At 33.5% G+C, this 15,478-nt stretch overlaps 1 protein-coding gene across 1 annotated transcript in view; it reads left to right on the top strand.

The window, feature by feature from the left end:
- LOC145260627 (GTP-binding protein 2-like) overlaps positions 1–15,478 on the top strand; it is a 93,164-nt gene that overhangs the window by 19,202 nt on the left and 58,484 nt on the right. Inside the window, exon 2 of the mRNA XM_080118941.1 lies at positions 9,252–9,278. Within this exon, the coding sequence (XP_079975067.1) occupies positions 9,252–9,278 (27 nt within the window). The remainder of the gene's footprint in view (positions 1–9,251; positions 9,279–15,478) is intronic.

The following is a 15,478-nucleotide window of genomic DNA, read 5'->3' as shown; positions in this document are numbered from 1 at the left end:
TATCCACTTCTTTCCGCGGAAGGTGCTTCTTTGTAGCTTGGCACATGCTACGTATTACAAATAAAACAGATAGCAACAATTAAGGAAGAAACATAAGAAAAAAAAAAACGATTAAAGAGAAATCAATTTTATTAAAATAGTTATGATAGAAAAGTCTGTAACCTCATAGGGATGCCAAGAAATGTCCATCTCTGGCTTACAAGAAGGTTTCTTGTAATAGTAACAGTTCGAAAGGGATTGGAAGGGAGAGCATGAGAAGAAGAAGAGAGAGAGAGGGAGGAGAGAGAGAGAGGTGCACTTACTGAAGAAGCTTCTATGTTTGTAAATCTCTGGTCCCCCCTCGCCAATCTTTCACGAAAAACACTCGTTTAGCTGAATCCACTGTGAAAAATTTCCCCCACTCTATATCTGTGCCTAAATCAAAACGTGGATTCCATGAACAAAGCTTCTTTCTTAGAACTGCACGCCTGTGGAACTCTGTTCCGTCTGCCTGCTTCCCTCCGGACTACAACTTGGATGTCTTCAAGTCCAACGTTAACAAATTCCTGATGAACCGCCCCCTTAAGTAAACACTTCATCAAATCTCCACACTAACATAATGTACTTGCAATAACCCTTATCCCTGAGTGGCTTCCGGGCCTTGATAAGTGGTGATCACTGTGTAAAAAAAAAAAAAAAAAAAAATCCGTATAGAAACAATATAATGTTCTTTTTTATGTACAGAATCCTTATTAGAATAGTTCTTAATCCTTTTAACAATGTCTTCATTCCCGTTTAGGGGTCATCCGCTTTTCTTTTTAAACACTTTTCCTTTTTAACATCCTTGCGTGTATTTTCACGTGGTTGAGAAAGTACATTCTCCAAAATGGACAAATTCTAGTTCATTAGAGCAAACAACGATCGACTAAATCGTTTCCAATAGTCTTTCTTTCACAACAATTAGAAGTCCATACGCCGGCAGAATATCTTACCTGATTTTTCAGTTTTCTTGGAAAAACCTTCTTGAGACGGATTTTCTTCATTTAATCCATAATTATCCTTTTCTCGATAATTATATTAGTCACACCTCTCTGCTATATTTTTCATTCAACAATTTTAATGTCTTGTTAGGACAGAGTTGTAGATCATCTTCAATAATCCTTCAGATCTGTTTTTCTCTTGAGACTTTAAAAGATGTATTTAGTAGGTTGATTCATCTTTCGTGTTCACTCTACAGTGTCTTTTCTGCTCCTTGTGAAAACGAATAGAGTACTACTTGGTTGCTGATATTGTTTACATAAACAGTAAGATTTCTACTTTTGTTTGTGCTGATGGCGCAGTGGATGGTATTGAGAATTGTCGAGCGTTTCAGAGATGATATTGATTTTATTGATATCGAATCTCTTCATCAGCAGCAGAATATAGATACCAACTTCGAAGTAAAAACATGGCATCAAGACTAGAGTATAGTGTTAGAAATTTGACAATTACATCATGCCTCCCATTGTATTTGTTTTTGGACTAATTATTATTGATTTTATTTATTAAACATTTGAATTTTTTATTCAAATATCTATTAAATATTTTAATATATTGCAGTTCGAACCTTGTTAAAAAGTTTAGCCTTGCTGATGACAAGTAAACCCAGAAACAAGTGTCAATGGAAAACTTTTATGCACGTAAAAATTATTAAATAAATATTTGAATAAAAAACATTCAAATATTTAATAAATAAAAAAAAATAATAATAACAAAAAATATGCCCCAAATAAGAAGGGTGAAACAAATATAAACAAAGAGCAGGTAACTCCCTCAAAACATTCAGGTGAACGTAACAATTAAATAACACAGAATCACTAATAAAAAGATATATATATACCAACAATAGATCTTATATATATATATTAGTGATGGGACGATTCCAATATTTTTCCCGATTCCGATACAATTACCAATTCCGATTCTTTATAAATCTCTAAATATTGAACTATAGAGTTGTTATTTTTCCTGATTTACATAAAAAAAAAAAAACACAGGTTAAATATGCAGATATTTTCCTAAACGTAAAATTACACTTGTGGAGGATGATCTATCGATTTTAGCTTTACTGGTATTTTAAAATCAATAAATATTTATTATCTTATCATTATTACCAGCAACGGAAGATTTTGTTTTAAACAAAATCAAATAAAAAACGACAATTAAAAGAATCGTTTTGGCATCGGGAAATAGGCACTAATTTTTTCAAGTCCGATACTGAGTCCAATACCCCCAAAATTTTTCGATTTTTTTCCGATTCTCGATTCTGATTCTGATTACTCGGCCCAACACATATATGTGTGTGTGTGTGTGTGTGTGTGTGTGTGTGTGTGCATTGCAAACTTTGCTTTCTTATAAGTTGTATCACCTAAAGAGGTCTCTAGTTACTAGTAGCTAGCTGACCGATACATGCTCATGACTGTGTAGCAAAATATTACTGCTTATGTAAAAACAAATAAAGAGTATATATATATATATATATATATATATATATCCACACACACTCATTTGTGACTATTTATATGTATGAAATTGTGTTCTATTTAGTTGCCTCCCCACGAGGGCAAAGTTAGACACAAGGTCGGTTTTTAATGTGGGGAAAATCCAGCTCCCCCAAAAGGGGCACTCTGGATAGGAACAAAAATTAAAAATTGTCTTAGTCCATTGACCGAGAATAAAAAAGGTGAAGAGTAGCGTCAGAACAGATACTACACTGTGATCTTGACTAGAATATGAAATTGTGTTACTTCAATGTTTATTTTTATCGTTTGTAAATAGGTAAAGTCCATAGTTTGTGTTGCTTGCTTAGAATTTTTAACATATGCTCATTTGTTTTTATATATCAGCTGTGCAGTGTCTAAATTTACCCTTGCCACTAGTTGTACTACTATTACTACCACCACTACCATTACTACTACTTTCAAATCCCATCATCAAATGTGGCTTCTCATCTTTCATCCTCATCTATTTCCTCCTTTCTTTCCTTTTGTTTTAAACAACTGTTCCTAGTTACTTGCCTCCCCATGAGGGCAGGGTTAGACACAAGGTCAATTTTTAATATGGGGAAAATTCAGTTCCCCATCTTCCTATCCAGAGTGCCCCAAAAAGGGCACTCTGAATAGGAACAAAAATAAAAATTGCCTCAGTCATGAAGGATTTCTCTTCCACTGACCAAGGACAAAAAAGGTGAAGTGTAGCATCAGAACAGATACTACACTGTGATCTTGGCCCGAAGATCATTAGGAACATCTTGCAAATAAATAAATGGGTTTGTTTTACAATACACATTGGTACAAAAAAGTTGGCAAAGACAAATATATAACAAAAACCAATAAACGTTATCAAAGGCAAGATAAGTTACTCTTCTACCTATCTGGAAAGGTTTTTGCTTTTTTACTTACATTAAAACGTTTATTCAGTCTGAAAAAAAAAACATATAGTGTCGAGCGTTAGGTAAGAATAAGAAAAATGGCCGTGAATTGACACCTAAATATTTAAAGTTTTGACACTGACTTAAAAATAAAACAAAATACTGCTAGAAACCCACCCAATAAATGCTACCGTGACATTTATTGGATGGGTTTCTAACAGTTATTTGTTTTATTTTTATTTTTAAGTCATTATCAAGACTTCAAATATTTAGATATTAATTTTAAGTCATCGATCATTCGTAATTTAAAGCCCTGTTGATATTGTGCATTACTTTCAAACCAGTTTTACTGTTTATTCCTGATAGCACGGCTAGACATGCTGCCATGGCAGCTGCTGTTGCTGATTCTCTATTACGGTCGTCATTTGGGAAATTGCTGTCCGTCAGTTTGAGAGAAAAAAAAATATACGGCATAATCACAGTGACACATCAATTCGTGCTGGATCACCAAAGTTAAGCAACGTTGAACCTGGTCAGTACTAAATGGATGACCATTTGGGACTTCCAGGTGCTGTATGTGCTCTCTGCTTATCTCGGTATTGTTTCCAGTTGTCTTGGACTTCTCCTTGCTACTGGACTCAAGCAATGCCGATTCAGGAGAAGTGTGGTTGGATTTGCGCAACTCTTGCCTCACAATTACATGCACAGCTACCCCTACAGGGGGTATCCTTTGTCTTTCGAGACTGAACGGAGGTATCTATTCGTATCGATCGATTTTGAGCAACCTCTGATTCTGATTAGCATCTAGGTAACAATGTGGCTTCAAAAATCTCTCCTTGCCAGATGCCTTTGTTGGTTCGGCCACACCCTTTGTCGATATTTAGGTGACTTAATCCGTGAAGTCATTGACCTAGCATCACCACCAGGCTGGAGGAAACATTTTGGTGGCGAATAATACAGAAACCTGACTTGGGACGGTGAAGCAAGATGCTGAATTGATTCAGAGCCCTCATATTTAAGGTGTCTGTTACTGGAGATCGAGAATGGATTGCACTCATAATGGAAGCCGCTTTGAATCACTGTATCTGATCAGGCAGGGTTTTTTTTTTGTTTTTCTTTACTTGGGAGGCACCACTTATGAAGGCTGGAAGGGTATTCGAGGATAAGGGTTAATGATTATAAGGTGGTGGTGTAGTAATCACTTATGGTGTAAATTGGATAGAATTATGAGGACGGCTTAACAGGAATTTGTTTACATTAGATTTGAAGGCTACCATGTTGTATTCGACTGGGAAGCATGCCAGCAGAACAGTGTTCCAAAAGCGGGCAGTTCTGGGAAAGAAGCTTTGTTCATGGCATCTGTGTTTACATTTAAGCACAGATAGAGAGTGGGGGAAATCATATATAGTGGTTGTAGCTAGTTGAGTGTTTTTTTTGTGAAAGTTTGGCAAGGGAGGATCATGTTGCACCCATGGCTATTGTTATAGGTGAATAAATGTAGAAAAAATACAGAGAGGGAGGAGGAAGGGAGACTGTTTTATTTTGATTACAAAGCACCTGTATTCTTGGTTTCTGTCCTGGATTACGCACTTTGGTGTCAAAATAATTTCTGCATCTTTTACCAAAGTATTTGACAAAGGATCTACTCTTGTGGGTTTTTGTTTTGCTTAAACAAATTTTATTTCATATTATGTGACTAAACATAAACATTGTCTAGAAACAGTTGTAAAACTCTTGAGAATATCATGTGAATGAGTAGACCAACCCTCGACAGACATGATTTGTCACAGGCACAAAAGACATGGTTAGGCTTGGAATGAATATGGGATGATTATACTAACATGCCGAAATTTAAATGTAATACGAACAGACACCTCGTTGCTCAACTCCCTACTTAGAGTGTTCGTGTGGGCATGGTCTCTTTATTCATAATTGCTCCTTGCATCTCAGATATAATGTGCTTTGTTTGGGATAAATTAAATTAAAATTAAAATATTATGCACCTTATATTACAAGCAGCCAATTTATTCATTTCCCATTCATAAAACTCAATCATGCTCATTCATAAAAAATCCAAACTATGACACATCTCACTCTAGTCAAAACTCTGTGTGTGTGTGTGTGTGTGTGTGTGTGTGTGTGTGTGTGTGTGTGTGTTAGAGAGAGAGAGAGAGAGAGAGGGGGGGGAGTGGTGTAAACAGCAACATTGGGCCACTCAACTTTAGGTATAATTGACCAACATACAAGCAAATCACTAATTCAACACCATCAACCTTTCTTCTCCAAACAACCAATTTAGTCAATGGACACAACTTGGTTGTTCATTCATAAAACACACCTACACCACCTACCGGGTACATTTCCAAACAGTCAATTATCCAAGGGAGATAACTCATCATGAAACTCTGAACTTTTCTTTTCATTACTAGTTTAATAACCATTTCAATTAGAGAGAGAAAGAGAAGGTACTTTTAGGACACACTTCATGACCTATATAAGCTGTTGCTATTTACTCTTCTTCACAAACAGACTTAATTACTTCATTTATTTGTAACAAGCAGGGTTATCCGATGATGCCCTCGGCAAAACAGAAGAGAAGAGGTTATAAAAAAGCTTGACTGTAACATCTTTATATTAACACTTCTATCTCTCTTTCTCTCAACCTCCCTATCTTTCTCTTTTCCTCCTTCCCCATTTTCCCATATATCTCTTGCCCACCTCCTCTTTCACCTCAGCTCAGCCCATTCCTCTCTTTTAATTTAATATATTAAAATTAAAAATAATACTGTAAGTTATTCACCTTTCATTGATATAATAGATGACATCGGAAATGGCTGAAAAAATGACCCCCCTACAGCCCGACGAAACCTGACACAGTTGACATCCAAAATAATGCAAAAATGTTAAAAAAATTTCATATATTATTCATCCAGGGCAGTATTTTTTGGGTGTTTGTTTTGTAGTTTTTGACTTTTAACTAGTCGCACACTCGCACACACACACACACACACACACACACACACACACACACACACACACACACACACAATTCATGTATTGTTTTATTTCAATTTTTGTAAGCATGCACACTTTCATCTGTTAAAACAAGGAGAGAGGGAGAATTTTTTATGAAGTCATAAATGATGAATAATGAACTTGCTTGCTTTCTAGAGTGTATCTGTTCACAATTGATGACATCACAAAGAGAGATGATATTGTGTAAAGGGAGAAAAAAAGCAATGCTTATTATCAAGAAAAAGGAATATATATATATATATATATATATATATATATATATATATATATTCAGTAATGTGATTGATAATTTAAAATTCAAATTAGAATTAAATTAAAATCCGTTTCACAAGAAGGAACAACAACAAAGTCAATAATTTATACGATCGTTTCGGAAAACAATGTTTTTATTGTGGTAGACATTAAGAAAAACGTATTCTAACCGATATAAAATATTCCATTAGCGTTCTTTTCAAAACTTAATATTTCATAAGTTGAAAAGCTACAATTAGCATCCATATGAATGCTTTGTCGTTAATTATTGATTTCAAAAGGCGAAGAATTAAAAGATACATCTGCCTTACTTTTAATGCTAGGTTTATTTATGGTGTCTTTTACATATATTAAAAACCCTTCCCAATACTTTTGCTGATGAGGAAACTTTGTTTTTTTAAAAATACTATATGTAAAAATTATTGTCCGTGGCTTAATGTCTACCACAATAAAAACATTGTTTTCCGAAACGATCGTACAAATTATTGACTTTGTTGTTGTTCCTTCTTGTGAAACGGATTTTTAATTTAATTCTAATTTGAATTTTAAATTATCAATCACATTACTGAATATTAAATTAGCTCTAGGATATTTACCTATTGAGCTTATTATATATCTAAATTACTTTTTCTTTTCCTGTATTTTAATTAAATTAGTAATTTTACTATTACATTAAAATACACTCTGCTCTTTAGACTATTGTTCTAATCTCCTTTATATATATATATATATATATATATAATTATTTTTTTACTATAATAATTAAATACCTACAGACACTAGTGTTTCATCCTTTCGGGATTCTTCAGTGCAGGGTGTCACGATTACTACCAGTCGAACGATTCGAACCCCGCGACACGAGACATCTCTGGCTCGATTAGCGGAGGCCGTATCCATTCGGCTACCATTAACCGTGTGAAATAGCGTTGAATTTTAAACATTTTAATTTAAATGTTCATTACGTCAGACAGACAGTGATCAAATCGTTATACGATGATCTACGCATAAGAGCTAAATTGACCGACTTTTTAATTCAACTGAAAGTGCTCAACGATAAGAAACGAATTTCTTAAAGGGGCTGTATTTTTTTTTTTTTTTTTTTTTTACACAGTGATCACCACTTATCAAGGCCCGGAAGCCACTCAGGGATAAGGGTTATTGCAAGTACATTACGTTAGTGAGGAGATTTGCTGATATGTTTACTTAAGGGGGCGGTTCATTAGGAATTTGTTAACATTGGACTTGAAGACAACCAAGTTGTAGTCCGGAGGGAAGCAGGCAGACGGAACAGAGTTCCACAGGCGTGCAGTTCTAAGAAAGAAGCTTTGTTCATGGAATCCACGTTTTGATTTAGGCACAGATATAGAGTGGGGGAAATTTTTCACAGTGGATTCAGCTAGACGGGTGTTTTTCGTGAAAGATTGGTGAGATATATATATATATATATACCTTACTTTTCCTTTGACAGTAGTGCTGACCCGCTATCCATGTATAATTACTTGTAAATGAATGCCAGCATAAAGGATGAATCGTAGCTTTTAGTACCGGAGGAGATTATATTCATATCAGTCACATATATGTCTTTGACAGTCGCCAGAGTCTTGGTCATTTGTGAGTATGGATGACCTTGCATCTGTCTGGCTGAGGTATGGTTTGGAGTAATTCTAGGAGGTCCATCCTCCCAGGTCATTGTCTCTAGTCTTTTAGGTGAAGTAAGTTTATTGCTTACTGCCTGAGGCGCCCCTATCAAGGAATACCAACGGGGCTGTGCAGGCAGTTTTTTAAAATCCAGAGTGCTCCTCCTTTAAGGACAATTTCTCCAGTTTCGAACATGTGTTATACTTCCTGCGACAGGAAAAAAGTAAGTATTGTACTTTTAAAGATCGTCCCATCACTAATATATATATATATATATATATATATATATATATATATATATATATATATATATATATATATATAAGATCTATTGTTGGTATATATATCTTTTTATTAGTGATTCTGTGTTATTTAATTGTTACGTTCACCTGAACGTTTTGAGGGAGTTACCTGCTCTTTGTTTATATTTGTGTCACCCTTCTTATTTGGGGCATATTTTTTGTTATTATTTTTTTAATTTATTTATTAAACATTTTAATGTTTTTTATTCAAATATCTATTTAATAGTTTTTACGTGCATAAAAGTTTTCCATCGACATGTGTTTCTGGGTTTACTTGTCATCAGCAAGGCTAAACTTTTTAACAAGGTTCGAACTGCAATATATTAAAATATTTAATAGATATTTGAATAAAATATTCAAATGTTTAATAAATAAAATTAATAATAATTGGTCCAAAAAAAAAAAATATACAATGGGAGGCATGATGTAATTGTCAAATTTCTAACACTATACTCTAGTCTTGATGCCATGTTTTTACTTCAAAGTTGGTATCTATATTCTTCTGCGACAGGAAAAAAGGAAATATTGTACTTTTAAAGATTGACTTTGTGACGTTGTGTGTCTAGACGATCCCCTCCCCTCTTTTTGTTTGTATAAAATCCAGCTTATGAATATTCTTTTTCTTTCTTTTTCAGATTGAAGAAGGAAATATAGAATATAAAGTAAGTATTCATTTCCTGTATTTAAACAGTCTGCCAATCTAAATCTAGTTATTTCCCCTTATTTCCCCTTGGATGACAATAATCTTCTCATTTGAACAAAATCCCTGGGAATACTTTTTTTTTCTGAAGATAACGTGTGCATAGATTGATAGGAGGACTAGTTGTATCGCTTATAAATTGTAACGCATGTACGTTTAAAACTACAAGCTAACCAAAAAAGTTACAACTTTAAAAAAAAAAAGAAAACTCTTCACAGTATGTGTAACTTACGAGGTGCCTTCATAAGTTTCCAGGTTTTTTTCAGTATGGGCACTTTTATTGATAGTACACACATGAAACTTTAGTCCCCTTCAAAGTAATCTCCTTCGGCTGCAATGCACTTATACCATTCCAACAACTTCTGGAAGGCCCATGGAAGTCCTCTTGTGTGAGCATGTCAATGACCCTCGTCACAGCCTCTTTCATCTCCTTGTCTCATAGCGATAGTCTCTAAGGTTTTCCTTGAGCTTAGGGAATAGCCAAAAATAACAGTGAGCAAATTCTAGACTATAGGCAAGGTGAGGAACTGTTCTGATCTCCATCTTGGTCAAATATTCTGTGACAAGGATGGAGTTGTGAACTGGTGCATTCGTGCAAATCTTCTGTATCTTCAGTTTCTTTGTGAATAATTGTGTACAGTTCCCACACTGACATCAAACTGTGCACTTATTATCTCTATAGACACACGACAGTCATTATCCATGAAATTCTTTATTTGGCCAATCAACTCTGATGTTCTGACTTCCTTACTTCTCTCATACCTCTCCGACTCCTTGCCTTCCTTGAATCTCTTATGCCACTCAAAAACTGATGCTCAATTCATGCAAGATGGTCCAAAAGCAGTCTGAAGCATTCCATACGTTTTTGTGAAATTTTTTCTAAGTTTAAAACCAAATTTTATTGCATATCGTTCTTCCAAAGTGTCCTCACGTCCAGATTGCATTTTTGAGATTCACCAGCTTTGACAATCCGGGCGTTTTCCATATTCTGCTGTAGCTGTTCATTTGAATTTGAAATCATAAAAATTGGTCAGTCATCTCATAAGATGTACGGCAAAAATATAATAAATTTTCAAGAGTCCGCAACAATTTTAAATACCTGTACAAAAAAGTTGGAAACTTATTGAAGGCGCATCGTATATGATAAATCTAATATATAAAAGGCTATATGTCTGTCTGTCCGTCTCCATATTTTCAAACTCTATCTCCTCCAAAAGTAAAAGTTGCAGAGCAGCGCTAGGGGTCTCAAATGATTGGATTTTTTATGGACCGTTCTTTTATGGATCTTTACCCGTTGAAAATAGTTTTTAAGAAGTCAAAAATGGATTAAAATTGAAAAAAATTTGTGATACATTTTGTACATTCATCTTCGTTTTTTTTTAATTTGTTAATTTTTAATCAGTTCATATGCATGTCACATTGGTACAGTGGTAACATCATCGGCTTTGAATGCTACAGTTTCAGTTTCGATTCTAGCTGATGGCACCCAAATACTTTTTTTTTTCACTTTTGAAATCACGATTCTATATATAATAAATTAAAATAGCATATTTAAGTGTTGTTTCGCCCGGGCAAAGATGGGTGCCCCTCACTATAGTATATATATATATGTATATATATATATGTATATATATATATATATATATATATATATATATATATATATATATATATATACATATATATATATACACCTTCCCCTTGTTCACTCTCTAATTGCCCAATATCACACACAGGTTTATGCTTTAAGAACCACATTGTTTACGACCTACAATGCGCTAAATGCAGTGCATCTTACATCGGAAGCACTACCAGATTGCTTTACCACCGCATTAAAGAGCACTTAAACACTACTGCTTCGTCGTTCTATAAACATATTCGCACTTGCATTAATTCAGAACCAGATTTTCACATCAACATTCTTGCTTCTTCAAGAAACGTAGGTCAACTTCGTATCCTCGAATCTTTAATTATTTCAAAAAATACTCCCACACTAAACAATAGACTGGAATTGAGCTCCGCTTTTATAATATAAGTTTAAAACATAAGAAAAACAATAATTAAAAAAAGAAAGAAAAAAAACCTTGCTTGAATAGTCATCTCCCTTGATTCACAAACGCAACAAGTATTTCAAACATCAACTGATTTATTTTAACGTTCTCCTAACGTCATTTTTTGTTCTATATTTCGCGGTATCACGTGGCAAAACTTTGCGGCTGCTTTTCCAATTTTGAACACTCTCCCGCTGTCTTCTCTTGAAAAAGGACTAATAAGTCTGAAATATATTGAGATTTATAACACCATTGAATACAACAGGAAAAAAAAAAATTACTGTTGTTTAGAGTTAAAATTTGTGTGAAAAAGAAAAAACAAACAACAAAAAAAAAAAAGAAATTTATTTCTTTTGTTTTCATTTAATTTTACTCTATAAAAAAAAAAAAAAAAATCTCGCATTGTTCTTGGCTTTTAATTTTACCTTATAATTTTCTTCAACAATGCTTCAAGCAAACTACAACCTACTTATATATATATATATATATATATATATATATATATATATATATATATATATATATATATATATATATATATACTAGCAGTTCAGCCCAGCATTGCTTGGGCCCTATGTACTTTTCATAAATTTATGCACATATGAATATATATATATTAAAAAGTTTGACTCGTGTCCAGGTAACCTACATCTAAAATTTCAATTGTGTAGTCCCAAAATTGGGAAGGTCAACTCTTTCAACTTTGACCTCTTGGCAGCCAAATTTCGCCCCAAAACTGATTAAAAAGCTTGCTGCCTGTCTGAATACCCTTTATGTAAAATTTCAAATGTTTAGACCCGAAAAACCGATTAAAAAGGTTGCCCTATGTCTGAATAAACTTTAAGTAAAATTTTAAATGTTTAGACCAAAAATTGGCTGAGAGGGCAAATTTTTTTTAACTTTCCCCCCACTTTTGACCCCTTAACATTTATTATTTTTGACTCAAATCAAATAAAAAGTTTGATCCATGTCCAAGTAACCTACATCTAAAATTTCAAGTGTTTAGACGCAAAATTGGTAGAGGAATTTGGTAGAGTTTTCAAAGGTCAAATCGTTGAACTTTGACCCCTTAACAGTCAAATTTCTATCCGAAAACTGATTAAAAAGATTTTCCCAAATCTCAATATCCCTTATGTCAAATCTCGAATCTGTAGACTGTAAAATTGGCAGAGTAATTTGGTAGGGAAATGTACACACACAGACAATTTCACTTATATACATACAGTGCCACACAAAAGTATTGGATACATTACATTTTTCTTCATAACTTTAATTAGGGTTCTAGTTTTAAAATTTAGTCAGTATATTCCTATTACTGTTCTAACTAATATTTGGGGTAGTGATTACAAGATTAAAGTTAAGAAAGTTTATATTAAAGGAAAAATATAAATCAACTAACGCAAAAGTATTGGATACATTGATTTAATATTTGGTTGCATAGCCTTTATTGCGTTCAACAGTTTCCAATCGCTTTCTATAGTTGCACACACATTTTTTTACAAAGATATGCAGGTATTTTGCGCCTTTCTTCTTTGCAGAACTGTTCCAGTTGTTGAATATTTTGTGGATTCCTCTTGTGAACGTTGATCTTCAATATTTTCCATAAATTTTCAATTAGGTTGAGGTCTGGAGACTGACTAGGCCAAATAAGAACATCAATTCCGTTATTTCTAAGCCATTCTTTGGTTAGTTTGGCAGTATGCTTGGGATCATTGTCATGCTGAAACACGGAATTGTTATTATGTCTCAACAAATCAGCATATTTCTGAAGATTTTTCTCCAAAATCTCCCTGTACATACGTCCATTCATTCTACCATTGATGATTTCTAGTTCACCAGTACCTTTGGATGAAAACACCCCCATACTATAATCGAACCACTACCAAACTTTACCGTAGGAATGGTATTCTTTTTGTTATAGGCGGCGCCATTTTTACGCTACACATGTGTTGCTGTGTTTCTTCCAAAGATTTTGATTTTCATTTCGTCTGACCAGATTGCTTTGTTTCAAAATTCTTGGGGTTGTTCCCCATATGTTTTAACATAATTCAAACGTGATCTGACATGTTTAAGCTTCAATAATGGAATTTTTCTTGGGGACTTTGATACAAAACCTGCACGATTTAGAACTCTACTGATTGTATCCTTGCTCACATTAATCCCAACTTCTCTGAGGTCGGTTTGAATTTCACCACGAGTAAGAAAAGTTTTTTTTTGTACCTTTCTGCTTACCAACCTTTATTATTTTTTTTGTTTAATTTCCTTGGCCGACCACATCTTGGAAGATTTGCAACAGCTTAAGCAAGGTTTTTAAACTTTCTAATAATGTTTCCAACTGTACTATGTGGTAGATTAAGTTCCCTTGATATTATTCGACACCCTTTTCCTTCTTTGTGCTTATCAATGATTTTTTTACGAATGCCTATTGACAACACTTTAGTTTTAGGCATTTTTATAAATGAACTGGTTGACTTTATTTTGCGGTGGCCAAGTGGTTAACGTTACACGTTTTTTTTCACACTTTAATTTCCAACTTTGCCTCAAGGGTTCGGGTTCGATCCTCATACTTACCTACCAAAACTTTATTTTTTATTTACCCTCACCCCGGAGTTTTGATTTACCCAAAACCACATATATATATAAATTTCCTACTCTGTGTATATTTTCTATGTGAGATATACAAATGCTCCCCATTTTTTTTCTCTTTCTATATATTTATATGTGGAATATATCATTCCTCACTCTTGTTATTTTACGAGTTTTTTCTTTTTTTTTTTCCTCTTTAATAATATCCATTTATATATATATATATATATATATATATATATATATATATATATATATATATATATATATATACAATAAAAAATATATATATATATATATACATATATATATATATATATATATATATATATATATATATATATATAAAGCGGTCAATTTTTTAAAACTCTGATCCCTATTATGACCCCTTAACATTTATTGTTTGGGGTTCTAATCAAGTTATTAAGTTAGAGCCATGCCCAAGGAGCCTATATCTAAAATTTCAAGTGTTTAGACCCAAAATTGGCTGGGGAGTTTGGTGGATTTATTACAGTTCAAATCGTTGATAGAGTTATCAAAGGTCAAATCGTTGAACTTTGACCCCTTAACAGCCAAATATCTGGCCGAAAACGGATTACAAAGATTTTCCCAAATCTCACTATTTGATATATCAAATTTCGAGTCTGTAGACTGAAAATTGACAGAGTTATTGTGTAGGGAAATGTACACAGACACACACACACAAACACACACACACAAACACGTTCACTTTTATATATATATAGATTTTATATATAATGGCTTGAATTAAAGCTTTTGATGCAAAAGTCAAGTATCACGCTTTGTACTCTAAATAGAAACATTCATTTTGAACACGCTCCTGTCATATCAAAGATCTGCTTTTGATTTTATATGCCTGGTCTTACTGGTTATGCGGTGATAATAGATTGAATTTAAGTTTAAAATGAAGACGGTCAAGTGTTATGGTGAAATCGCGCTTTAAACAGAAACGTTTGTTTCAAATGCGCCCCTGTTATTTCAAAGAACCTACTGTTGATTTTATATTTTATGTGTCGGAATTTTCGGCTTATGTTCAATAAAACTTCTCGAATACATTTGTGATGTTAGGCTGTATAAGGTGTTAACTTTATTCAAAATCCCTTGTTCCTTCTTTCATCGGATTTTTTCGAATATCGAGGATCGATGTTTATCGAAGACATTCCAATACAAAGCCTATCTAACAACACTGCCAGGCACATAAAGTACCTTCGTGTGCAATTTAATATAAATATGTCCAGCTGTTTTTGAGTTTATAGGGAACGAACTTACACACGCACAGAAAAAAGTCCTTTAAGATAATAGTAAAAGATATACACACACAAGCATGTGTGTGTGTGTGTGTGTGCGTGTGTGTGTGTGTGTGTGTGTGTGGTTTTTCATGTGTTTGTATAAATGCGTAGTTTGCAATAAATTATTCTTATGTTACAGGTAATATCAAATTTAATACAATATGACGTGAGAATCGGATGCAAAGCAATAAATTATATTAGAATAATCCAATGTG

Source organism: Euprymna scolopes, chromosome 36, assembly GCF_053919585.1.
Source record: "Euprymna scolopes isolate OS-2025 chromosome 36, ASM5391958v1, whole genome shotgun sequence".
NCBI classification, from domain to species: Eukaryota; Metazoa; Mollusca; class Cephalopoda; order Sepiida; family Sepiolidae; genus Euprymna; species Euprymna scolopes.
This window is presented reverse-complemented; position numbering and strand designations above follow the sequence as displayed.